General features: G+C 36.0%; 1 protein-coding gene across 2 annotated transcripts in view; it reads right to left on the bottom strand.

Moving 5' to 3' along the window:
* Positions 1–27,007, bottom strand: part of LOC141290032 (ephrin type-A receptor 7) — a 200,858-nt gene that overhangs the window by 61,387 nt on the left and 112,464 nt on the right. For both annotated transcript variants that reach the window (XM_073822228.1, XM_073822229.1), the window contains exons 4-5: positions 20,038–20,193; positions 12,805–13,152 (exon numbers count right to left, since the gene is read on the bottom strand). In XM_073822228.1, the coding sequence (XP_073678329.1) occupies positions 12,805–13,152; positions 20,038–20,193 (504 nt within the window). The remainder of the gene's footprint in view (positions 1–12,804; positions 13,153–20,037; positions 20,194–27,007) is intronic.

The following is a 27,007-nucleotide window of genomic DNA, read 5'->3' as shown; positions in this document are numbered from 1 at the left end:
AAATAGTAAAAATATTTTACATTTTTACTGTTTTTGGTGTACTTTGGATTAAATAAATGAAAAGACTTTGCGAGCAGAAGAAACTTCTTTAAAAAACAAAAATCTCACTGTTCAAAAACTTTTGACTGGTATTGTGTTGACGAAAAAAATCACTGAATCCAAGTTTTAAATCTCTGAAGCAGAATGTCTGAACTAAAATAAGTTGACTGAACAACTCTGAAGCTTTTTGCTACTCGAGTTTAAGACATAATTCCGCAGCTGTCTTATATTCACGAGTCACAGACCGGGAAGGATGGCAAAACTAATCTAATGACACGCTCTTTAAACTTGATGGCTAAATAAAGAGAGCATTAATTCACAATGATGCCTAATTTTATATCATCATCAAAATGAGGACGACATTATATTGCAAATATATTACCCAGCTCTCAGTGTAATAAAGATCTCAACACTTACGAGGCTGAGACTAAGAAAGAAGAGGGGCATTTCAGAGTCAGTTTTTCGTCTCCTTTCATGCATTCCCTCACCTCCCTCTGTCTTGAGAGCCTGATTCATTTTAGCTGCTCGTCACTCTTAGAGCTCTTTGCAACACTCTGATGATCTAAGGACGTCTAGCCGCGTATGTGCGTGTGCGCTCGATCCGACATCCAACTCCTTGCATGCCACATAACAAGCTCGCAAAAACATCCGTGATTACCACAAAGACCTCAACCGGTAAAAGCGAGCCCTCGCAGAGGGTGAGGAAAAGACGTTGCATTGCAACCAATTAAAATCCTTTGCACTCTGTGACAAAGGGGGCCAAATTGGATGAGTGTGGCACTGAATGGAGGGTGATGACTCAATCTCTTTTAGAGCTGCTGGAGCCTTGTGCTCTCTCATTTTCCCCCATTAGAGCAGACCGAGAGAGCAGCTCCCTTGTTAGGGAGAGAGACAGAGGCTACGGTAATGCACACTCCAGAGCAAAAGCACGGAAGTGCTGTGAATTGAGCTGGAAGATTTGAGGTTCTGAGAGCGAACCGCGCTTCAGACAGGAGGGTGGATGTGGAGGAGGGAGAGAGAAACGAACATTTAAGATGCTGATTGGTCAATCGTTTGAAGTCGGACTATAACGATCAGGTATCTCAGATGAAAGACACAAAACTATCACTTGGGCAGTAACTTTTCAAAAAGTACTATTTTGTACACTTTAGACAGTAATATGTACTTTCAAGGTACTAATGCGTACTTAAAACATAAAACGTACTTTTAAGGTTTCAATATCATGTACAAGGATTACTAAAGATGTACCTTTTAGCTTTTTTTACCTTAGGGCACAGTGACAACTTTGTACCTTTTTTCTGACAGTGTAAACAGGTAAAAATAATCTTCCTAATGCTGAGATTCTTTTGGAAGGTTGTATAGAACAGCAGGTGCTACAAAAGAGCCAGGAATGTAAAAAACAAATAAATAAATAAAAATACAGTACAATTTTCCGATTCAATATCAATTTACCTGAGAAGCAAAATTTGCTTTTTAAAAAATATTATGTTTCAAACTAAGTTAATTTCTTTGTTTTCTTGTTTTAAGCATAAATGTAACAATATTTAGTTAGACTAATGTCTAAAATACGAAACATAAACTAAATTCAAATGAAATGATCTGAAAATACAACAGTGTGACACATTGCTGGCACACTTTTTTTTTTACTTAATTATGTGGTAATAAGATGTTTTAATGACATCTTTTCTTCTAATAATGAAATGTTATGATAAAACAATAATTATCTTTTTACAACGACATCTTTTCTCACAATAACGAGATGTTTTCTCATTACAACAACATCTTTTCTCGTAAAAACAAGATGTTGTCGTTAAAACAAGTATTTCGTCAAAAAATGACACATTTTCTCCAAAAAACGAGATGTTATGTTGTTTTTATGACAATATGTAGTATTACAAGGAAAAATTATGTTTTAATAAGAAAAGATGTCATTTTAACAACATCTTTTCTCGTAAAAATAAGATGTCATTAAAACAACAATTATCTTGTTAAAACGACACCTTGATAAAAAGATGTAGTTTTACAAAATGTACGAGATGTTATGTCATTAAAACAATTATCCCATTAAATTACATCTTTTCTCGTAATAACGAGATGTTTTCTTGTTAACATCTTTTTTTTTGTAAAAACAAGATTTTATGTTGTTTTTGTGAGATATGTTTTTTTATGAGAAAAGATGCCTTTTTAATGAGAAAAGATGTCATTTTAACTAAATTATGTTGTTTTAAGAACATAACATCTTTTTTATGAGAAAATATGTTGTTTTAATGAGAAAAGATCTCGTTATTATGAGAAAAGATGTCGTTTTAACAAGATGATTGTGCCGTTTTAATGACATATCTCGTTATTACAGGAAAATATGTAATTTTAAGAACATAACTCTCATTATTACAAGAAAAGATCTTTGTAATTGATTTTTTTTTATTTTTTACGAAAACAGGAAAAAAACCTTTCATCATTCATTCAACAAAATTAATTGTAGTCAATAATTGTACACAATTTGGCTTTTCAAGAAAGATTAAAAAAACAGATTTTTTATGATATGATTACTTTAAAATACTAAAAATGGTTATAAAAATTGTCTCATGGTGTTCAAAACCTGAATGAATTTATTTTTTCTGTGAAACACAAAACAACACATTTAAAGGGTTAGTTCACCTAAAAATTTTTATTCAGTCTTTAATTACTCACCCTCATCTCGTTCCAAACCCATAAGACCTTCATTCATCTTCGGAACACAAAATAAGATATTCTTGAAGAAATACGGGAGCTTTCTGACCCTGCATAGATGGCAACTCATTCCAGGCCCAGTAGTAAGGACATAAAATAGTAGTTTAACCGTAATTTTATGAAGCTACTAGAATACTTTTTGTGCACAAAGAAACAAAAATAATGACTTTTTTCAACAATTTCTTCTCAGCTGCATCAAAAGGCCGGCTCCTGCGTCAGCAGCATCATACACATGCATTGTGCTCGAAACTAACATGAAAGACAGGAAATTGTTAAATAAAGCTCTCGGATTTCATCAAAAATATCTTCATTTGTGCTCAGAAGATGAAGAAAGGTTTTACAGGTTTGGAATGACAATTAATGACAGAATTTTCATTTTTGGGTGAACTATCCCTTAAACTGTTTTTGTACAAGTCAGTGTACAAACCTGACAACCAAAAAAATCTCAAATATCTTCTTTTGTGTTTCACAGAAGAAAGTAAGGCTGATACACATGCACACAGCTCTCTCTCAGTCCTCTTTGGGCCATGTGCCCTGCTGTCATTCACCCTATGTCATCCTCTTATCCCTCTCACCCCACCCGTCCTCTGATGAGGCACGCAGAGGTGCCAGACCCCAGAGAGCTCCACAGGCCTCGGCCATCTAAAGCAGCCAAACGAAATCCTCTGAAGATATTGAAATGTCAATCCCTCCACAGTGACCCCTCCCCTCAGCCTGTCTCCCTCTGACAAACACACGCATCAGGGCACGTAAACACCCCGAAACGATCGTGAAAACATCAGGGCTTTGTTGAGCAACTACGGAAAGTGTGTTCTGGTGTAAAAGAGCTGCAATCTATCAAAAGCAGAGCTGTCCAAACTCAGATCTGAGAGAAGATGTGACCCAAATCTGCCCACTCTTTGTTTGGGACTTATTCATGGCTGGCTCAAAATTCATATTTACACCCTGAAATTTTCAGATCCAGAGTATTAAATGTTGTATGAGGCACTTTTAAAAATTACTATGTGCCATGGGCTATTCTAAAGATCTGAATGAAGCACTTACACATTCATGTAGCCGATAGAGTTGTTTATCTACCACAGAAAATACGCTGAAAAAAATAAGTGACTCATCCATGGTGACAAAAAGCCTTTGCAAATCAAAGGGGTTGGAATGCCGTCAGATTTCTTTCAGTTTATAAATTCACACTGATTTGGAAAAAAGAAAATAATGGCTCAACAGATGTCTGGGTAAATTGAATTTGTAGCATGTACTGTGGCACAAGCCAGCTTGCAAACGCACAGTCAGATGTTAACGCACATATGTCGAAGGCCTAGGTAGTACGACTGTATGTTAATTATTTTTATTTTTTATTTTTTTAATATTGCTTTTATAGCTCGATAAAAGTATTTTTATTTGTTATTTACATGTGATCCATATAAACTACAGACTATTCATAATTATAATAACATTTATTATTATTATTACAAATACAATAAAATTATTTATGACCACACTTGTATTATTATTATTATTATTATTATTAACTATAAACAAAGGGTTCATTATATTTTTAATTTAAAATATAAAAATAAATAAATATATTTATGGACACAACAAATATATAAAAAAGAAAAATAAGATAACAGAAAACAATTTTAATCAAATAATTCAGATAACATTTTTAGATCAACAGTATTAAATTGTGTATGAGAAGATTCAAGTGCTCACTGATCCATCCGAAGGAAAAACTACGCATTAAGGGGGTGAAAACTTTTTGAATTTAAAGATCAATATATTTTACTTATTTTGTCTTCCGGGGAACAAAGAAAAAATATAATATTTAGGAAAATAAGAAAAAATGTACACATCCTTATTCTGTTCAAAAGTTTTCACCCCCTGGCTCTTAATGCATTGTTTTTCTAACTGAAGCGTCAGTGAGCAACTGAACCTCCTGTAATAGACGCATATGAGTCCCTCATTTGACTTCAGTGTGAAAAGATGGCTCTCACAATCATACAGTCATTGTTGGAAAGGGTTCAAATACACAAAATGCTAAAAACAAATTTTAGGGACATTTAAAAAAAACTATATTTAGAATTTTTCAGTAATATAAAGTGACTGATTTTAGTAAAACTGCTCACACTTATGTGGACATGTTGAGAACAGTAACAGTGATTTACTCAGAATTCACTCACTGTTAGAAAAGGCATGTTATCAATCAACAAAGCTTTCAGCAGAAAGTGCAACCGACACGCATCTGTTAATCCGATAATCTCAAATCTCAGAATGGCCAAATCTCAAGCGATTAACCACCCTGTCCAATATATCAGTCTATCACTAGTGCTGTGAAGATTATTGGAAGTTTTATTGCTTGTACCTTCAGGGTTTAGCTTATATGTTGAAGCTGTCATATAAGCCAGTGTTTGTGCGATCTCCACGGTCTCTCTACACGTATCTGTGTACATGTCAACACACTCTAGTGTACCACTGCAATATTACCTCTCTGCCACCTCACGGGCTCCATGTGAGCGGAGCGCATGATGGGACTGCCGCCCTTGCTGTGTTCTGAGACAATATTTCATAAAAGAGCCAGTGACCTTTATGAATACTGCATTAGTGACTTCGAGGGCACACTCTCACCCCCACCCTAAACTAAACCTGTTAGCCAATCCCTTCTCTCGGCCTCCCCATGGGAAATATTAAACATCCTCTCAGGATAAGGGCCCAGTGGTGTCTCCACGCTACAGAGAAGGTCTGTGGAGCTTTACAGTGCATGGTTCATGGCCGGCAGCATTGGCTCTTAGCCAGTGTGGGGTTTAAGACCACAGGTCGATGAGAAGTGCACCCTGACCAAACGGATTTCCCTGTATTTGAGAAGGAAGCTTTGAGCCGGACTTTATCGGCCCACCGCAGGCCCTGATGGGAGGTTCGGCTTGAAAGGAGAGGCTGCTTGAGAGGCCGCAGGGAAGGAGGTCCCGTGGGGGACAGGAACTCCTCCAGTCTCGAATCTCCAGGGACCTCCACAGATGATTAGACATAACGTTTTTACATACTTGTGAACCTTTGTGGGGTTGTTCATGGGTGCGTGTGAATTTCTGAGTGATCTTTTGCTGAATTGAGATTATTGCTTACATCGTGAGAAGGGAAGCTGTTTGATTTAAGCCAATTATGTTATACGTACTTCAAAATGTAACACTAACTTGGGATTTTTAAAATCAAAATTGACTACTCAACCTAGGGATGGGCTGCACGACCAAAATCTTATACCAAAGTATTAGTCATTTTATATAACCAAACCTTTCACAATCACTGTAAAAAATATTTCTTCAAAGTTGTAAATACAACAAAGTTTAGTGCAAGTTTTAAGTTCTTATACTTCAAAATTTCACATTTAAATCAATGTGTTTCTTGCCAATTCTTTGTAATGGTTTGTAAAACTTATTAGCAACTAGAACTGTAGGAACTAGGCCGCAGGCTGAGTGCCAATATACAGCTATATCACATGGCTACAAGTGTGATCTTGCGTTTCTATAGCAGTTCAACGGTACGAGTGTGTAAATACATACAAAACAACAACGGAGTATCTTTAAAAACCATCTTTTATACAAACTACTTCCATTTGCCACAGATTCAAATCTCAAGTTGACAGTTTCACAGCTGAACTCGAATTACATCTCATATTTAACCACTACAGAGACATCAGAGCCAGAGGAAAATTCCAAAAGATCTGGCCGAGGTAAGGCTGCTCTCGGTGGGTTCATGAGTGCTGAACAGTCGCTGAGGCCCCATCCACGAAAACACTGAAGAAAATGATCAAACAGACGTTATCTATATTCACAAACAGTATATTTAAAGTCTAAACAAGTACATTTTCACCTAAAAAAACGTTCAAAACTATATTCCGTGACACAAAAACAGTATTATATTTTTTTTATTATAGTTTATTTGGGTGCCCATCATGACACTTGCTCTAAGAATTACCGCAGGCGGAGAGATAAAATGGTGAAACGGATGGAGTTATCACTGTTATCACTAGAATATCACAATCTGGACCAGAAAGAACTGTTGTATAAAACTAAACAAAAAAACTAACAGTTTTGGGCTCTACTGATTTAAATTATATAGTAGGTCCTCTTTTTGAACCTAAAAAATGCATCCGGTCGGGATTTCTAAATTGCCCAAAATGTCCGGGATTTGGCTTTTGCTTTCTACAGTCACCATTCATTATGTGTGTTTTTGTTTTAAAGCCTTGTTTTTTTTTTAATCCCGCTTCCACAAACATTCTATCATTTAATATAATTTTCATGCATCAGGGAGTCGCTGTTAATATGCAGTGTATTTAAATAATTTCGGATGCAGCTTGTGTTGGATGTAGGGTTGCCAAATCCGCATTTTTTTTCCACGAAATTGGGCTGATTTTTAACTGCTGCGGCAGGTTGATTTTCTCCCGTAGGTTAAAGGTTTGAAATATTGCATAAATTACATTTGACTGAAATGCTTGTATTGAAACATTTTGCTTTCTAAATATGATAGAAGTTTTGTGAAGGATGGACACTGCGGTAGGAAGCCTTTTAGCTGTTTTTTTTTTTATCAATCTGCATAACGGTGACTGTAAAATATGTAGTTTAGGTATTACATATTTCAAGTTTTGCATCGTGGTACCCTCGTGAACATGTGTCGAAGACTAACATGGAAAATAAGAAATCGTTGAATAAAGTTATTTTTGTTTTCTTTGCATAAAAAAAGTATTCTCGTAGCTTCACAACATTACAGTTGAACTACTGATGTCACAAGGACTATTTTAATAATGTCCTTACTACCATTCTGGACATTGAACATGTCAGTTGCATTGCTGTCTAACCAGAGTCAGAAAGCTCTCAGATTTCATTAAAAATATATTAATTTGTGTTCTAAAGATGAAAGAAGGAACAATGAGGGTGAGTAATTAATACATTTTTGGGTGAACTATCTCTTTTAAACTGACTACAAATATCTATTTGAATGTAATTTTAAAGATTCAGAGAACTAAAACATCTTTCTCTGTTCAAATATATCGGAGCAGTAATTGTGTGCCATTTACCTACATAGAAAACATCTGCCTGGGGGCTTTATTAAAATGGCTGCCGAGTGACCCGATTTAGTCGCTGCAAACTGCTCTCAAAATGATCAGCATGCTTACATTTCATTTGTACAGAGAGTTCAACAAAGGGCCAATAAATACAGAACATGCACATTCAACACACAAGCGCTGCACTGATCTCAGCCTCTAGTCAGTTCAACTCCTTTGTGTTGGCTTGCAATCACACCCGACTCTAATCACAGAGCTCAAACACACAGCTGCCTCTGAGACTGTACATCACAATAAAGTAATAGCACTTCCTCTGAGAGCTCCAGTTAACCTTGAGCCTGAGCTGTGCGAGGGAGAGATTAATGGCGTGTTTATTGAGAACGGAATAGGAGAAGAGAGGAAAATTAAGTTAGAATATGCAACACACATAAAAATTAAAGACTTGTGTTATGGCTACCCACACAACTTCAAGCACAATAAAAAACACAAAGATGGCATGTCTCAAAGGAATATGATTTATACCTGAGACCCAGGTCCAAAATTAAAACCCACCAAATGCCAAACGCAATTTAAAAACTGGCTTGGGTGAGTAGATAAAAATTGTTTGCCAGCGTCATAAGAAATGATAGTCTAACCCTCACATGTAAAGTCATTCAAATGAAAATAATTCTAATATAAAACATTTTAAATCCAAATTAAACAATAAAACAATTAATATTAATACTTTTATTCAGAAAGGACACTTTTTTTCTTAAAGACTTACAGTGGCGGCCAAAAGTATTAGAACACTAGTATTTTCACCAGCTAAAAATGGTGGTAAGTCAGTTATTTCTATCTTTTGCTGAAGTGTGTTTTTTGTTACTAATTGTAATAGTGAGATTTTTTTTTTGCACAAGGAGTCTGACAACAGCCAGTACTCCACACAGAGATCTGATCTCATCATCCAGTCTGTCTGGAATGACATAACGAAACAGAACAAACTGAGACAGGCTAAATCCAGAAGAACTGTGGCAATGTCTCCAAGAAACCTACCTGCAAATCTACCTAAAAAAAAAATTATGTGCAAATGCTGCTTCAAACGCAAAGGATGGTCACACCAAATGTTGATTTAATTTAGTTAATAGAAGTGAATTGATAAAGAATATCTATTTATGAAATTATTTTTGACAGCATCCCCATTTTACAGCATTTTTACAAAAGTGCCTGTAGCTTTGCAGGTAGGTTTCTTTAAGCATCTTGGAGATGTCTTCTGGATTTACTCTGTCTTGGTTTGTTCTGTTTCTAAAAAAAATGTCACTAGATTATTACAATTAATGGCAAAATGTATGTTTGGAAATGTCACCTGATATTTCCTACTGACACAACTGGAAAAGATAGAAATAACTGGCTCATTTTTTTTTTTTACTGGTGGAAATACTAGTGTTCTAATAATTTTGGCCACCACTGTACATGATTTCTTTGTTCTTTCAAATTTTCTATTCATCAAAAGATCCTGAAAAAAAAAACATACATATCCTAATATACATCCCGAAAAAAAATCTATATAAACAGCTTTATGGCTGGCAAATGTGCTCAATTCACTTGCTTTGGCAGGTGTGGAAAAAAGTTAATTTGGACTCTGCCTGAAGGGGAAGAGGAGAGAAAGCAAGAGAAAATAGACTACTGAAAAGGTGCGAGAGACAAAGGAGGAGTCATTTTTGGCTGAGAAAAAGCAATTGTGTTGGAAAGAGTCTCAAATAATGAAAGGCGCAGGAGTCGAGTGCCAAATAAACGCTCTGCAATTTACTCTTAATGGAAAGCAAAATCTGAATGCGTCGAAGTCTTGATGAAAGAGATCTCCTCCATTAATAAACATGCGGCTCCTGTGCCGCTTATTTCAGCCTTTGTGTTCGGGCACTCTGGGATCATTGAATGATCTGAGCGAGCGGTAAAGTGAATACGAGTCTGTTTGACTCTGTACAGTGTGTGAGTGGCTCAGTGGGTCTGTGCTAATCTGGATATTGTAAAAAGTGAGTTAATGTCAGCGCACATTGTCCTGTTGAGGCATTTGACGACATAGGTTAGGGACTAATACTCCAAGTGATTTCTGAAGTACGTACCGGGCATTTACATAATATTGTGTACAATGTATGTGTGTGTGCAGGCAAACTCTTTGGAACCGACCCCTCACACAAACACACACCAGCTGTTCACTAAGCCCTTCTTGACTCCAGATGCTGCTCTTATACAACTTCATTTTGTAATTGGTCAGCACTAAAAACGAAGCATGCGCTCATGGGTCGACATGCACACATGCATGTCTGCATTTCCACCATTGACTTATACTGCTTTTTCAGCTCCCAAACAAACCCTCACACAAACCTTTCTGCATTAAGGCATTATTTACTATGTTAATAAGCCATTTATCTCATGGGGGCCATTGGCTGGAGGTAATTTCAGGTTTTACTATTCTTACGGGGGCTTTTAGTGTAGTCCCCACAATATACAGCAAGCAAAACCTAATCCACAGATACACCCACATATCGGTACAGGCACACAAAACAAGATGCATTCTAGCTGTAAAACTACTTTTTTGACATAATATGATTCTTAAAATGGACAACAGTCCCATATTATGCAAGTATGATTATGCTTAAAAGGATAGTTCGCCCAAAAAAAAAATTCTGTGATTAATTACTCACCTTCATGTCGTAACAACAAACCTGTAAGACCATTGTTCATCTTTGGAACAGAAATAAAGATACACAACTTTGCACACAAAAAGTATTCTCGTATAATCAAGGTTGAACCACTGATGTCACATGGACTATTTTACGACGTCCTTACTACCTTTCTGGGCCTTAAAAATTGTTGTTGCTGACTATTCAGGGTCAGAAAGCTCTCAGATTTAATAAAAAATAAAATCCAATTTTGAGGCAAAAAAAAAAAAGACTGATATGTTCTCAGAATTGCAACTTTTTAATCTCTGACTGAGACTTTTTTCTCAGAACTGCGTGATATAAACTCACAATTGTGTTATATCTCCAAATTCTGACTTTCTCAAAATTGTGAGTTTGGATCTTGTAATTCTTTGTAATTCTTTCTGACTTCTTTCTCACAATTGCAAGTTAATCTCGCAAATCTTACTTTTTTGTTTTACAATTGCATGATATAAACTCACAATAAAGTAAAAATTATTGCGAGATAACTTCTGACTTTTTTCTTGCAATTGCAGGTTTATACCTCACTATTCTTAACTTTTTTTTCCTCACAATTCTGATTTTTTCCTCAGAATTGCGTAATATAAACTCACAGTTGCAAGAAATAAAGTCAGAATATCGAGGTATAAACCTGCAAATGCGAGAAAAAAAGTCAGAATTATAAGTTATCTCGCAATTCTGACTTTATTGTGAGTTTATATTATGCAATTGTAAGAAAAAGTCAGAAATGCGACAAAAAAGTAACATTTGCGAGATCTAAACTTGCAATTGTGAGAAAGAAGTCAGAATTACAAGATCCAAACTCACAATTTTGAGAAAAAGTCAGAATTTGGAGATATAACACAATTGTGAGTTTATAGCACGCAATTCTGAGAAAAAAAGTCTCAGTCAGAGACTAAAAAGTTGCAATTCTGAGAACATATCAGTCTTTTTTTGCCTCAAAATTGGATTTTATTTCTTATTAAATCTGAGAGCTTTCCGACACTGAATAGTCAGCAACAACAATTTTTAAGGCAATTTTTAACAATTGCAGGTTTATACCTCGCTATTCTTAAATTTTTTTCCTCACAATTCTGACTTTTTTCCTCAGAACTGCATAATATAAACTCACAGTTGCAAGAAATAAAATAAAGTCAAGAAATAAAGAAATTTCGTCTTTTTTTTTTCTCAAAATTGCGAGTTTGGATCTTGTAATTCTGACTTTTTTCTCACAATTGCAAATTCAAAACAAACGAAGGTCTTACGGGTGTGGAACGACATGAGGGTGAGAAATTAATGACAGAACTTTCATTTTTGAGTAAACTATACCCTTAACCATCAGTAATTTCTGAGCCCACAAAATAAACAGAAAAAGCAAAAATATTTTGAAATCATTTGGCCACAAAAGAAGTCTAAAAAGTCTAAAAAAAGAGCTGTATTATTATTATTATTATTATTACATCATTAATTTCTGATCTAAGCACATTTCTGGCCCTTTACTTACCCATAAACCTCTTTACTGAATTCTGTGACTATAGCAAAGAGGTCTTTGAGAATTACAGTGCATTCACACACCGTTTTCTCTCTTCATTGTGGTATAACATAGCATTAAAATGAAAATTTCACCTGAAAGAAATTACTATAACCTCCAATTATGTGCAGAACATTCAGTCTTCGACTTTCTGTTGTTCAGCACTAATCCACAATAAAAGGACCATCTCAACTAATGAAGGAAAAAAGGTAAATGTTCTGTGTTTTTTTTTTTTTTTTGGATAATACTCATGTGTACCATTATGAATCCGCTTATCCAAAATAAAATAAAAATAATTTAAAAAAAAGCATTAACACTGACCACTGCTGCAGATCTCATTAAAGAGGACAGAAATGCTGTTAAATCCCACATGGTATGGAAAGACATCAACGACATGAGGATGCAATGAAACTGAGAAGCACTAAGATGAATAAGCTGCTTTGTCACAACCTCATTTGGCTCAAAAAACAGACTATTTCACTCAAATCAAATGGAGATGAGTGAAAACATCTGCTGCAGTATTACTGAGAAAAGACGGTGTCCTCAAATACTGTCTCTATCACCATTAGGACCGTGATCATATGACATAAGATGACATATAAAGATCGAAAAACCAGCGCTAATATTTGTTTTACAGTGTGTTACACAACTGTCTTTTAGTAAACAGGTTTTATCCTCCTAAAAAACTGAGCTTTGACTTACTGATGCACTATATTTGGAAATATAGTGAATGATACTAGGAAAACGCTACCGTAAATATTTTATGAAGAATGTACCTGGGAGACTGGTGGAGATGTTGACCTGCGTGTAGAATCTTTTGTTGGGGAGTAACTCCGAGACGCCGTTCCGGGCCTCCACGCTGAAGGAGTAGTTGGAGTTGGGCAGCAGGTTGACTACGGTGACTGTGCGCTCCGTCAGGCCGATCTGCTGTGGTACGAAGCCTACGCTGGCTCCACAGGGTTCACACTGCACCTGCGGGGCCCGTGGGGGGCCGACGCATCGCCGGCAGCCTATGCTGTAGGTGAGATCCCCTCGGCCGCCTGAGTCGTTCGGAGCCGCCCACTCCAGAATGAGCGTAGACTGTTTGAGGGTGTAGACCAGATCACGAGGCGGAGAAGGGGGGCCTGTATGCAAAAATAAATATATAAATAAATACAGCTTGTAAAGCTTGTTTAAAATAAAAAGTATTGAAGTGTTCAATACCACCGCCACCAAAAAATAAATAAATAAAAAACTACATTCAAAAGCATTAAATAAATGTCATCTGAACATACTCTAATTAACATGATGATAATTGCCCCTCAATGAACTGTAATTCTTTTTAATAATTTAACCCAATTAGCTACAACTGGGTAAAGCTTAACAGAGCTTGAGGCTTAAAATCACTTTAGAGGAAATGAACACAGGCCATGGAAGACAGTCAAAGAGAGATCATGGAGTATTGAGGGCACTGGCAGAGACGAATGCAGCTCTCATACACTAGCAAAAACTCCATTCATACAAATACAGAGAGAGGAAAAACTGCTTCATGTAAATGTGCCGACATGTAGTCGGAATCAAAGTAAAATGAAAAAGCAAAGTTAAAAATACAATTTGATTGTGTTCTAATAATAACAACAATATAATAATAATAGTTATGGAGTGCTTTAATTTTGTAATCACTTGGCCATGTTTAAAAAAAAGAGGTTTTAGTATGGTTGTTGTTTAAAAACGATATCTCAATATTTTCTGGAATTTCGGCGATAACAATAATTAGACAATATTTAGTTGTGTGTTATTGTGCTAGTATTTTGGCAGGTTTAGGACTGCCATGGACAGCTGACTCCCAAAGCTTTTGATGTTCTTCATATTCTATTCATAGGAGTAACCAAAATTAACTTTTCCAACAAGTTTAAACTGATTTTTACCTTTTATGGCCATTTTTACCTTTATAAGGCCATTTTTTTCTAAACACTGTATACATCATATTTTGTGTCAAATTCTTACATTTAATCAATGAATATAAATAATAAGACAATATAGGGCTGTTACCAATCAAATTAAATTAATATCAACTAAATTTGTGTTTGTATTGGTTTAAATCTGCATCTGAAGCGGCGTTTAAGCCAGGCTCACACAGTACGATTTTGGCCTGAGACAAATTTCACAAATCCTAGAAGATTCCTATAATCCTAGGCTAAAATCTGAAGACTCTGATTATTAGTTTTACATGTTCACCAACAGCTGCTTAATGACAGTTGCGATCAAATTTTACCTCTGATGAAATTCTGGCAGTGTCAGAAGATTTGGCGCACAGTCCTGCAGTGTGAGTTCTCCTATGACAAATGTCAAATTGTCTTTGTTTTTCAAGACAAGCCATGATCAGAATTAATGCTAGAGATTTCATGAAACCAACATAAACTCCGGTGCTCCCGTCCTCCATTCACAGAATTTCTATATGCTGTTGCATTTCATATGATAAACACTGGTTGCGCTTTCATGTGGGTGTGTAGAGCTGCTTACATAATCTTAAATATGCCAGTATTGCCACTGTTCATATACCCAACAATTCTGCCTTGCGTGTAATGCAGATCAGTCACTTTACACGTATGGGTTAGTAATGAAACTCCGGACAAGTTCACTTGCATGCACCCGCTATTAACGCAATGTGCGGCATTTACACAGACTGCTTAATGCAAGACGTGAATACAGTTAACCTGCAGTTACAAATGCATAATTCATGTTTTGATTGTTTGAAAAACATTGAATTCTGATATTTAAAATGATTTAGAGAAAAAATTTAAAGTATACTATAAATATAAACCTAAAATCACCAGTAGGTGGTGGCAAATCATTGCATGAGTGAGTCATTGATTCAGCTGATTCGTTTAAATGGCTGATTGATTCAGTAACAAAACACTGTCATGTGTTGCTCAGAGACGCAAAAATATGGAAGGCTGTTTCCGCCACTGAATTAAAAAAAAGGAACTGTGACTTTTTATCTCACAATTAGGACTTTCTTTTTTGCAATTGTAAGTTTACATCTCGCAATTCCGACCTTTTTCTAAAAACTGCGTTATACAAACCTGCAATTCTGACTTTTTTCTCAAAATTGTGAAATATAAACTTGCAATTTAGAATTATAAAGTCAGAATTGAATTAAACTCACAATTTTGAGAAAAAGTGAATTGTGTGATATAAACTTGGAATTGCATGTTATAAAGTCAGAATTGTGAAATATAAACTCACAATTTAGACTTTTTCATCAGAGTTTATATCTCTCAATTCTGACTTCAATTCTGACTTTATAACATGCAACTGCAAGTTTATATTTCACAATTTGATAAAAACAAGTCAAAAATCAAATCATATTTATCAGATGATACAAATATAAAAGTCATACAGGGCATTTTTGCCCCCTTTTCTTGAGTTTGGTGGGAATTTGAAAAATATTTTAATAATCACATAATGAAAGTGTAATTTTAAACATGCTTGCCCAGTAGTCTAATCTACATCATGTAGTGTATGCCATGCTGCTTTGCTAGATACTCGTCTACGTCTCCTTCTATTAAAAATAATGGCTAGTGCGGTGCCTGTAATATAAACCAACCAACATTGGTTGTCATGAAAAAATTACATTTTAGTCATGTGACATCAGTTAATGAAAACATTGTCATTTCGCAATAGTTTTTTACAGACACTAAAATATTGCGAAATTTGTGTGCAAATCTGTAATGAAAATGTACCTTCTGGGTGTGTTTTTGCGATATACAATGTCAGATTGCATATCGTTTACATAACAGTTAAGATATTATCGTAGACGATAACCAATATATCGCACACCTCCAACTACTACTACTAAAAATGATAATAATGCATGTATTTTTCCATTATTACTGTTATTAACCTGCTTTTAGACTAAAAGCATAAAACAAGGTAAAATACAAAACTAACATGTATCTGAGATTAACCATTTCTTAAAACTTTGTTAATTTAATTTTAATTTTGATTATATAAATGCCTATAAAGAGCATTTGATTTCATGGTAAGATCGAGGACCTTAAAGCGGTTGTATAGAACTCAATGGCTTGCTGCAATGGCATTCACAACTACTTCCCCTCAGAAGCTGCAGCCGATTTATGGTGAATCATGTGGGAAGAATGAATAAGAGCCTCTTATCTAAGAGAGAGAGATAGAGTGATAAAAGAGGGGTGAAGGAGGAGGAGAGAGATCAGATGCGTTAATTGCTGCTGTCCTGTAGCGCGGGACTGTTCTGTTGACTCTGGGAGGAGCGGGTCGAGGCTGGAGCCCTGCGTCTCTAATGCCGTTTGTCAGACAAGAATCTGTCAGCAGCAGGAAGCCATTTAAATGTCACCAGGGCTTTAAGCTGCCCATCATCAGCTCAGGCCAAGAGCAATACAGGTGCCTCCTGCTGCCCTCAGACACACAAACACAGACACACTGCGATGACGGATTCAGTACGCTGCAAGGAGTTTGCTTTTCATTTTTTGACAAGATGGTATTTTTCTGCAAAATGGTCAGCTCAAAAATAAATAAAATGAGTATTGAAAAATCTGAAACCATCTTTTTTTTTTTTTAAATCCTCCATCAAATGTTTTATTTATTACAGTTAAGGTCAAAAGTAGGGCTGGGCGATATGGCCAAAAAATAAAATCCCAGATTTTTTCACAAAAAAAATCGTTCACAAACGATCTACCAGCAGGTGGCGTCAATACACTGATTTAATTACTGAATCATATCATTCATTTGATTCGTTCGAACCGCTGGTTCATTCAGAATAAAGCACTGTTTTTATGAATGGGAAATTTAATCATTTCACTAGATTCGTTTAAAACCTAAAACGCACGTTCATTCATAAACGAAACACCAATGTGTTTGAATGGAGATGCGCAGCAGCTCAGATGTCACTTGTTTCAGACTACTTTTAACGACGACAAAATCAGGCAATAGTGATTAAGTAACTTAATAATTACTTCTTGTTTATTTAACTCTTGTATTAAATCAATATCTCATTTACAAACTCATTATTGTTATTAAAAGCTGTCACTCATCTTAGTTCGCAATATCACAAAGCTCTATTATAATCAACGACACTCGCTATACTGTACAATCAATCTCTTATTTACACTCTCTCTACACTGTTTAAGAAAGGATTCGTGAGATATGTCCGTGATACATTACGTTGCAAAAACACGTAGAAACCTTTGAAGCTCCCCTGAGCGCAAACATAGATATGCTGATCGGGTCCGGCTAACTTGCTAGCAAGCAGCTAATCATATCTCTTTAGTGGCTCGCATTATTTGTTTCCCGCGCCTTTCTGAAAACAAATATATATATTAGTGTATTTCTAATATGGTAAGTGCGGGGGGGGAGGGCTGAGCCCAGAAAGGAGCGTCGGCGGATATTAAAGAGAAAACCGATTTTGATATTCTAAATGCCACTTTGAATGAATGCCATCAAAGGAATTTAAATTAATCTTAATTAACTGTTGCAACCAAGAAAAGGTATGAAACATTATAATCAAAAGCATCATAACTGATGCTACACAGAATTCCAGAGTGCCTAATTTGTTTTACTGTATATGCATTTGTTAAGTTTTAATTCAAGGGTCTAGGCTTCTAGAGCCTCTGGTCTCAAATGCAGCAGATGATAATGAAATTGTAAGGCAAACGCTCAAGCGTGAGTGTATGGAATAATTTAGATGTGTGCAAGAAGCGTTGTTTTATTAAAGGCTCTGAAGGCTTATGCAACGGGGTCCACGTGTGGCCACGAGCGGTGGGGAACAGCTGCAGTCAGGATACATACACACACACACACACACACACACACACACACACACACACACACACACACACAAATAGCAGTGCTTTTTCACTTATGTTAGCACATACACTAGGGTACAGACACACGCACACCTACACACAGGCACATTACCAAAACATAACAGTTTACAAAGACACATAGTAGAGTAATGCAATCCATATCATGTCTCCTCTTTTCAATTCTTTGTCTTGTGCCATTTATAGCCATTATAGACATTTCTCTTTCTCTTACACTTTTTCTCTCAAACCCACAATATTAAACTGGTGGCATCTGCCCATAATAGTGACTGTAGAATCGATACTATAATTAACACTATCACAGAGTCTTTCTCTCCCTCATACAACAGCAGCCTAATCAATACAGTAATTAATGGTGTAAATAAAAGTCATAAGCACTCAGAGACTCATTCAGCCCAGAATAAAGGGCTGGTCACACAAGAATTGAAAGGTTAAGTGTGTGATTTCTGTGCCACTAGAGCCACTAAACAGAATAGCAAAAAATAACAATTGTTTTAGAAATGGTTTTCACTCCTACATCTGCCACTGGTCAGAAAACAGATAGTCCTGCCCTAAACTCACACCATTGGTTGAGCTAATGCTGCTGTGTCAGACTTTTTGGAGCACTTTTAGTGACATTAACCTATGATTGGCGTATAAGTGGCTAATAATGGCTAATAATAAATATTAATATAGGATAGAAAATACTTTAACAGTCATTATCTGTACAAATATGGTCACACTTTTGTTTAATGACCGATTCTCACTGTTAACTATCTATTAACTACAACTTTTGCTTCAATAAACACCTAATTTACTGCTTATTTATAGTTAGTAAGGTAGTTGTTAAGTGTAGGTATGGGTATAAACAGATAGCTCACCCCAAAATGAAATGGTCAAAAGTTTACATCCCCCTCTCAGAATCTGAAGAATTGAAATTATTTCACCAAAATAAGAGGGATGCAGTGGAAAGTTTTTTTTCGGGATTAAGTTAATTTTCATTGCAAAAAAGGACTATGCAATTCATCTGATCACTCTTCATAACATTCTGGAGTATATGCAAATTGCTATTAGAAAAACTTAAGAAGCAACTTTTCCAATTTCCAATATCTATGTAATTCTCAAAACTTTTGGCCACGACTGTACAACAAGCCGGGGGGTGAAAACTTTTTGAAATTAAAGATCAGGGTAAATTTAACTTATTTTGTCTACTGGGAAACATGCAGGTATCTTCTATAGCCTCTGAATGGCAGTACTAAATGAAAAAAATATATTTAGGCAAAATTAAAATGTAAACATCTCCATTCTGTTCAAAAGTTTTCAGCATTTAAACCTTCTGTAATAGTTACATACGGGTCCCTCAGTTGTTCTCAGTGTGAAAAGATGAATTTCAAAATCATACAGACATTGTTGGAAAGGGTTCAAATACACAAAAATGCTGAACACCAAAGAATTTGTGGAACCTGAAAGATTTTCCTGAAGAACAGCAGGCAGTTTAACTGTTCAGGACAAGCAAGGGACTCATGAACAACTATTACTAAAACACAGCTGTGGATCATTCAGGTAACAACACAGTATTAAGAATCAAGGGGATATAAACTTTTGAACTGGGTAAGTTTTTATAAATTCAACTATTATTTTCTCAAACCTGTAATACCTTCAATCATCTTCAGAACCCAAATTAAGATATTTTTATGAAATCTTAGGGCTTTCTGCCTCTGCATAGACAGCAACGCAACTACCAAGTTCACGGCCCAGAAGTGTAGTAAGGACATGGCTCTCAGATTTCATCAAAAATATCTTAATTTGTGTTCTATAGAGGAATGAAGGGCTTATGGGTTTTGAACAACAAGAGAATGAGCAATTAATGGCAGAATTGTCATTTTTCATCCCTTTTAAATAAGGTCATGCAGAATTAGGCCAATATCTGTTTTATATATACTAATACACAGCCAAAAAAAATTGGTCCCTAAGCTAAATTGTTACCATATATCACCTAACTGTACATACAACAAACACAACATCCCCGTTGGCAGTGCTAAACCCTGCTGTAAACAAAATTAAACCAGGAATCAACAAGATTGGATTGTACAAACATGAGAGCACACATAAATAAATACCTGTGCACAAATAACTACACATCCAATGCACACACAAGCATTCACCCCACACAAAAGCAGATTGTCTTACGCGTGCAGGGTGCAGATGGAGGGTCCAGTGGAGTTCTGAAGTGATCATCCTCGCACACACACAGCACAGAGCCCTCTTCTTCAGCCTTGCTGTTAGCTGGACACGGGAAACACTCTTGCTGTCGTGACGACATCTTGTAGGTGCCCGGGGGACAGGCTGGCAAAAGAGAGAACACAAAGCAAAGAATCCATTATAGACTCTGAGACAACAGAACCTGTAGCTTCTAGCGACAGAATTAAACAAAACCCTGAAAATGGCATTTCTTACAACCCGAGACCAGATAAGAGTACATGGCTTTAGACCTTATTAGCCAACATAAACGATCCACTTGGGAGAATAATATGCTACTTGAAGAGGGGAAAAAAAACAAATGCCACTGTGCCTCCAGAACAAAATCCTTAGAAACTAATGAGGTTCATATGACACATGATTAAGGGGCTATTTGTTGCCTGTACAAGCAATAAGTGATGGAAGCTCACGCTCATAAGTAACTACTGTGAGAGTGAACAAAGACTGCAAGAGAGGACAGAGCACTTGTTTAATATGAGGGCTGTAGGAAAGAAAAGGAAGTCCCACATCTTAATGGTATTCTCAATCTCAATTTCTCAATCGAAACGAATGTTTTTGAGGAAAACATTCTAGGATTTTTCTCAATATAGTAGACTTCAATGGGAGCGAATAATTTGAAGGTCCACATTGCAGTTTCAACGCAACTTCAAAGGGCTCTACACGATCCCAGCCAAGGAATAAGGGTCTTATCTAGTGAATGATCTGTCATTTACTAAAAAAATTAAAATGTATATACTTTTTAACCACAACTGCTCGTCTTGCTCCACCTCTGACTTCACGCCTTACATAGTCACGTTGGAAAGGTCACGTGTAACATAGGTGGAAGTACTGACTCGGCGTATACAAATCGAACGTGCAAAGAAAGTCAAATGCCCTTTACAAAAAAAAACAAAAACAATGTAGGGTGTTTTTAAAATTAGAGGAAAAAAATTTGATGGAGTTTTCACCCTACCCTACCTTTTCGAATCGAAGTACACAGACTAACAACAAACCATGCGTGACCTTTCAATTGTCTTCAGTCATAGACATGCATTGCAAAGCTAGTGCAAGACAAGCATTTGTGGTTGAAAAGTATCTTTAATTTAATTTAATTTTTTAAAAAATGACAGATTGCTTCGCTAGATAAGACCCATATTCCTTGGCTGGGATCATCTAGATCATCTTTGAAGCTGCACTGAAATCTGGACCTTCAACCTGTTGATCCCCTTTAAAGTCAGGTATGTTTTCCTCAAAAACCTTAATTTCTTTTCAGCTTTTTAATGATTTTGAATCATAATACAATCATTTGTGTTTACAATTATGCATTTATTAAACTATTTATCCAAAGCAACTTACAAAAGAGGAGCAAATCACTTAGTCATTACCTCAAAGTACTGCCAAGGTCATAAAAACAATTCTCTGGAAAACATACAATGAATACACATGGATACACAGAGATGCACGCACAAAATGACCCAGGTAGAAAAAACACACACACATACACACTGTCCCTGTTTTCCAGCAAGGCAAGCAAAATCAGACAGACAATGGGAAAACACCAAAACAAGTGATATGGCATATAAATCTATGCATATATAACACATACATGGATACAAGCCAAACAAAAGCAAGCACATCTTAGTGTTATAATGTATGAAATGTGAAGGCAAAGCTCACCAATCTCATGGCTTGTCAGATTAATTCCAGGAAACAGCACTATCAAAAATGACAGGAGACTATTTGATATCAGAGCAGTGTTTTTACGTCACTGTTTGTTTTGCTGCCGCCTTTACAAGCTGACTTTAAACCGCAATGCACTTTACCACTGCCAGGAGGACTGTGGCAAAAACAGACAGCCGACTGAAGGCAGCTAAAGCCAAACACACTGAAGGGAATGAGATTACAACCCATATCTGCTGACATTACACAGAAATTCCCAGGGATGCCATTTTTTTTTCTAATTCCACAACAGACCAGCTGGCTACATACGGATCAATTTATCTAATGTGGCATCAGCAGGGGTTGCTTCACAGAAACCAGTGAGATGATTGGCTCTATAGTGCCACAAGGAACTATAATGCAGATCGAGCAAAAAGTCACGCCAGGGGTCCAGGTTGCAGAGACTCCAGCATAAAGGTAAATGCCAAATATCTACAGGGAAAGGAGGCCTGTGGGAGCAAGCTTTCAGAATTACACTTTTGGATGTAGGAGGTATAGCATATACAAGTTAACAATTTTAAGACCTAATTTTATGCCTCATTTTATCATCTAAAAATATGCACAATTTATAGTCTAATGGAGAACAAACAAATCATTTCAATTCGTTCATTTACCAGCCACTTTTATCCAAAGTGACTCACAAATGAGAGTAATAGAAACAGAAGCAATTAATTCAAGAGAGAACACAACACAGGTAGTGCGACCATACCACATTTCCATAAGAAAGAGTTTAATACAAAAAGCCTACTTAGTGCAGTTTTTTTAGATAATTTAACGAAAAGAAAGATTGCAAGGTGAGGAAAAACAACACTGGGAATAAAATATAAAATCATTGACTCTCCCTGACAATGATCTGGTTTTGTATGAGCAATCAGAGTGCCCAGCTCTTTCAAACACACATCAATAAATCATAAAGAACGTAACACTGTAAACGTGAGCAATGAATTGTTTCAATGGCGCTCTGACAGTAGGTATTAATGAATATTAATAAGTCCAAAAAGACGTTTGCTTTCCTCGCCTTCTCTCGTCTCGACACAAATGGCCTTCATTATTTTCGGGCCATAATTCCATGCCGTCTTATTTCCAAATGTCAGGCTAGATTTGCAAGCAGCTGTCAGGGAATCAATAATTCATGTCATCATATTCAGATCACTGCCTCAATACTGCTAATTTCAATTTATGAAAGAATCCCTTGCGAATGGAATAAATCCACATAAATGAAGGAGTGAAAGGTCTATTTTAAAGGTCCTGCCTATCACACACTCTTCACGCTCCTGTGACAATTTAGACCATTGGGTTTAAAAGGGCTATAATATCCTGTTCAAGTAGCACAGGTAACCGACATTCGGCTATTCTGTGCATTTTGCAACAGTGATTATAGTGACATTCATATGGCCTCTGCATTAATCAGACCACAAAAGCAATTTTTTCCAAATCTCAAATGTCATAAACAATCACATTCAGTGGTCTGGTATCAGCAGCAAAATCAAATATGTTCAGGAGCAGAAATTTACAGAGAATTAGGTGTGGGCTCTCTACTTACTAAGCCAGCAAGTAACCACCTACTGTAGCAACCAACCAAAACACCCTACACCAGCGTGCTAAAAGTAGTGCTGGGTGATATACCGGTTCAAACAGTAAACCGGGTTGAATTATGCATAAGGTAACATTATGAATTTTTTAAAAAATGGCATGCCTGTACAAGTGGCTAAGTAACGTAGACAGCGTTGTGAATTGAGAGGAGATCCCTGTTAACTGCATACACTTCTGACTAAGGGTTAAGTTACAGAACTATTAATAACACACAACTAATTCTTTAACTGGGCAAATAAACCAACTGTAAATGGCCGTTAACGAAAGCCAGAGACGCTGAAGATGAATGCAAAGAGGAGAAAATACTGTAGCAGGCAGAGCAAACATACTTCACCGGGCACAAAACATTGGAAATATTGTAAATACTGAATTGGGAACAGGGGGTTTATATGAATGTATCTCTAAGGGGAACTGGCTGTCTTTAGAAAAGTTTAGACTGTTTTTTCTCCTTATATTGCATATTAATGTAGTATTTAAAAGCACAGATGATTTGTTTACAGCAGTAACCAAGGAAATGCTGTAAACAAAGCATCTTGCTGCTGATCCATAAGCGCCACCTGCTGTCAGAGAGTGAATTTGGGATGTACACTACAAGTCAAAAGTTTTTCAACAGTAAGATTTTTGGTTTCTTTTAAAGTCTCTTTTGCTTACCAAGCCTGCAATTATTTGATCCAAAGTACAGCAAAAAAAAAAAAAAAAAACAATAATAATATTTGTACCATTTAAAATAACTGTTTACTATTTGAATACATTTTAAAATGTAATTGATTTCTGTGATCAAAGATAAATGTTCAGCACCGTTATTCTAGTCTTCAGTATCACACATTCCTTCAGAAATCATTCTAACATGATGATTTGCTGTTCAAGAAACATTTTTATCATTATTATCAATATGTCTGAATAGAATAGAAATTAAATGAATCTTTTAATGAACTGAAAGATCAGCATATCCAAAGATCAACATTTATCTGAAATAAAAAAGCTTTTGTAACATTATACACTATACCATTCAACCATGGAGTCAGTATATATTTTTTCTTTGCTATTTTTTTTTTTTTGCTAGGATGCTTTAAATTGATAAAAGTGATGATAAAGACATCTATAATGTTACAAAAGATTTCTATTTCAGATAAATGCGGTTCTTCTGAACTATCTACTCAAAGAAACAAAATAAATTCTACACCGTTTTCAATATAATAATAATAAACATTTTTTAAGCAGCCAAGCAGAATGTTAGAATGATTTTTGAAAAATCATGTGACTGGAGTAATGATGCTAAAATTCAGCTTTGAAAATCACAGAAATAAATTATATTTTTTTATAAAATACATTCCAATAGAACAGTCATTCTAAATAAAGATATTTCACAGTTTCACTGTTTTTGCTGTACTCTGGATCAAATATTTACAGACTTGGTGAGTAGAAGAGACATCTTTAAAAAAATAAATAAATAAATCTTGTGTTTCATGTAGCAAAATTTTACAAAGCTAAAGTCAGACCATTCTGTTTTTACTTCAAATTTTGAAATTATATAAAATCTAATTTACAATAAAACCTGCTAATGCTACATGTTATGTGTTTGTTTGGATCGTGGTAATAATGCAGTGGTTCTGCAATGGTTTTTATAAATTCTGATTAATATAAAGGCACAGTCTGGGAATAAAACATGATAAATCGTGAAAAAATAAATAAAAAATCATGATTCTTGGTCAAACCACCTAGCACTAGCTAATAGGAACTCAGAAATCACGACAACATCCTAGCATGTTAGAGTTTAGAGTAATAACCACCTTTAACCGCATTCTCCCCAGAAAAACCTAGTTATGGTTAACATAACAGCCATAAATCAGTCAAACTCAACATAGAGTCAATTTAAGTGGGATTTAGAAAAAGACAAAGGAGGCACCCTTAGAGTTTCTTTCTGTGCATGCCCATAACATTCATTCTGATATCTTAGATCCTCTTAACACACCTCACCATTTTTCTTCACTCTTCTTTTATTTTCATTGTATCATACTCTTATCCTCTTTCTCAGCCTCTCGCTTTCTCCCATTTTCTCCCCCAAATCCCTCCTCTCACACTCTCAAATTCAATGCTGCTTATCTCTACCAACAGAACAATAGAAAAACCATGGACAAGAGTCAGAATTAGAGGACATTACACTGCTCGGCCTTAATCCTAATCAGAGCAAGAATGATCCGAGCTCTGCCTCATGGGGCTTGCATCCCAGCCTCCCACTCCCACACCACCACTGATCAATCCTCATCAATGCAGTTCTGTTATTAAAAAACAAATCTGCTACGAAGTCAATGACCACCCTCCTCACAGTCTTCTTGTGTAAAAGAATTCTGTCAACCCTTGTTGGTTTGCACACTCACTTCATCTACTGCTCTTGCACTCTGTGTTCTCCCTCGCTTCCCCAATGAACCACGTTAGGTCACCCACCTCTAGAGGCTTATGACATCATCAAAAGCGTCCAAGCAGCTAATGTTGGGGCTTTGTTTGCTTCCTGTCACCTCTGATGGATGGCTTCCATTTAGCCAAGTCCGGAGGAGATTTGTAAACGTCCAGAGCTGAGTCCAAGCCCAAGGCCCTGATGGAGAGGCACGGGGGCTGAGCAGATCCGAGAGGAGTCAGGCATCGCTACATGTGTGCACGATGCTCCTGTCACGTGAACTTCAGCATTCAGGTCATTGCGTTTACAGATTACAGTCCACTTCAACTCACACGTGCACATGCGTAATTTCTCATAGAAGAGCCTGGGGATCCTTGTAACACAGGTACAGAAGAACTACATAAAAGAGGACAAAATGAGAAGGGATGGGCACAAGAAAGGAAAGAAATAAAGATAGCCAAAAATACATTGTATAGGTCAAACTTCTGGATTTTTCTTTTATGCCAAAAATTACATGTTCCATGAAGATATTGTCAATTTTCTACCGTAAATATATCAAAACTGAATTTTTGATTAGTAATATACATTGCTAAGAACTTAATTTAGACAACTTTAAAGGTGATTTTCCTAATATTTAGATTTTTTGCACCCTCAGATTTTAGGTTTTCAAATAGTTGTATTTCAGCTAAATATTTGTCCTATCCTACAAAACCATACATCAGTGAAAAGCTTATTTATTCAGATTTTAGCTTGATGTATAAATCTCAAATTCAAGAGAATTGACCCTTATGACATGGTTTTGTGGTCCAGGGTCACATATATTTAATTTACACAATGAAGAATATGCATTGTTTTTATGGGCACTGGTGACAAAAACTATGAAATTTCTATGGTATCAAACATTTGATATCATAAAGACCTTATTTAAAGCAAAAATAACTCTATTGTGATATATATCATTACTGTGAAATAAAATTACTCATATCATGATATAAGATTTTGGTCACATCACCCACCTCATACAAGGAAGTAAAAAGGACAAAAGAAAGTAAGAAAAAGTTGGAAAAAGAAGAAGAAAAAGGAAAAGAAAGAAGATAAGTGATTGGTAAGGAAGTAGGGAAAAGAGGAAAACAAGAGGCGAAGTTGGAAGGAATGAAGAGGCAAAGACAGGGGAGTAGAGTATGAGGGAGAGAAGGATGGCAACCATGATGAAAA

Source organism: Garra rufa, chromosome 17 (genome assembly GCF_049309525.1).
Source record: "Garra rufa chromosome 17, GarRuf1.0, whole genome shotgun sequence".
Classification (NCBI taxonomy): domain Eukaryota; kingdom Metazoa; phylum Chordata; class Actinopteri; order Cypriniformes; family Cyprinidae; genus Garra; species Garra rufa.
This window is presented reverse-complemented; position numbering and strand designations above follow the sequence as displayed.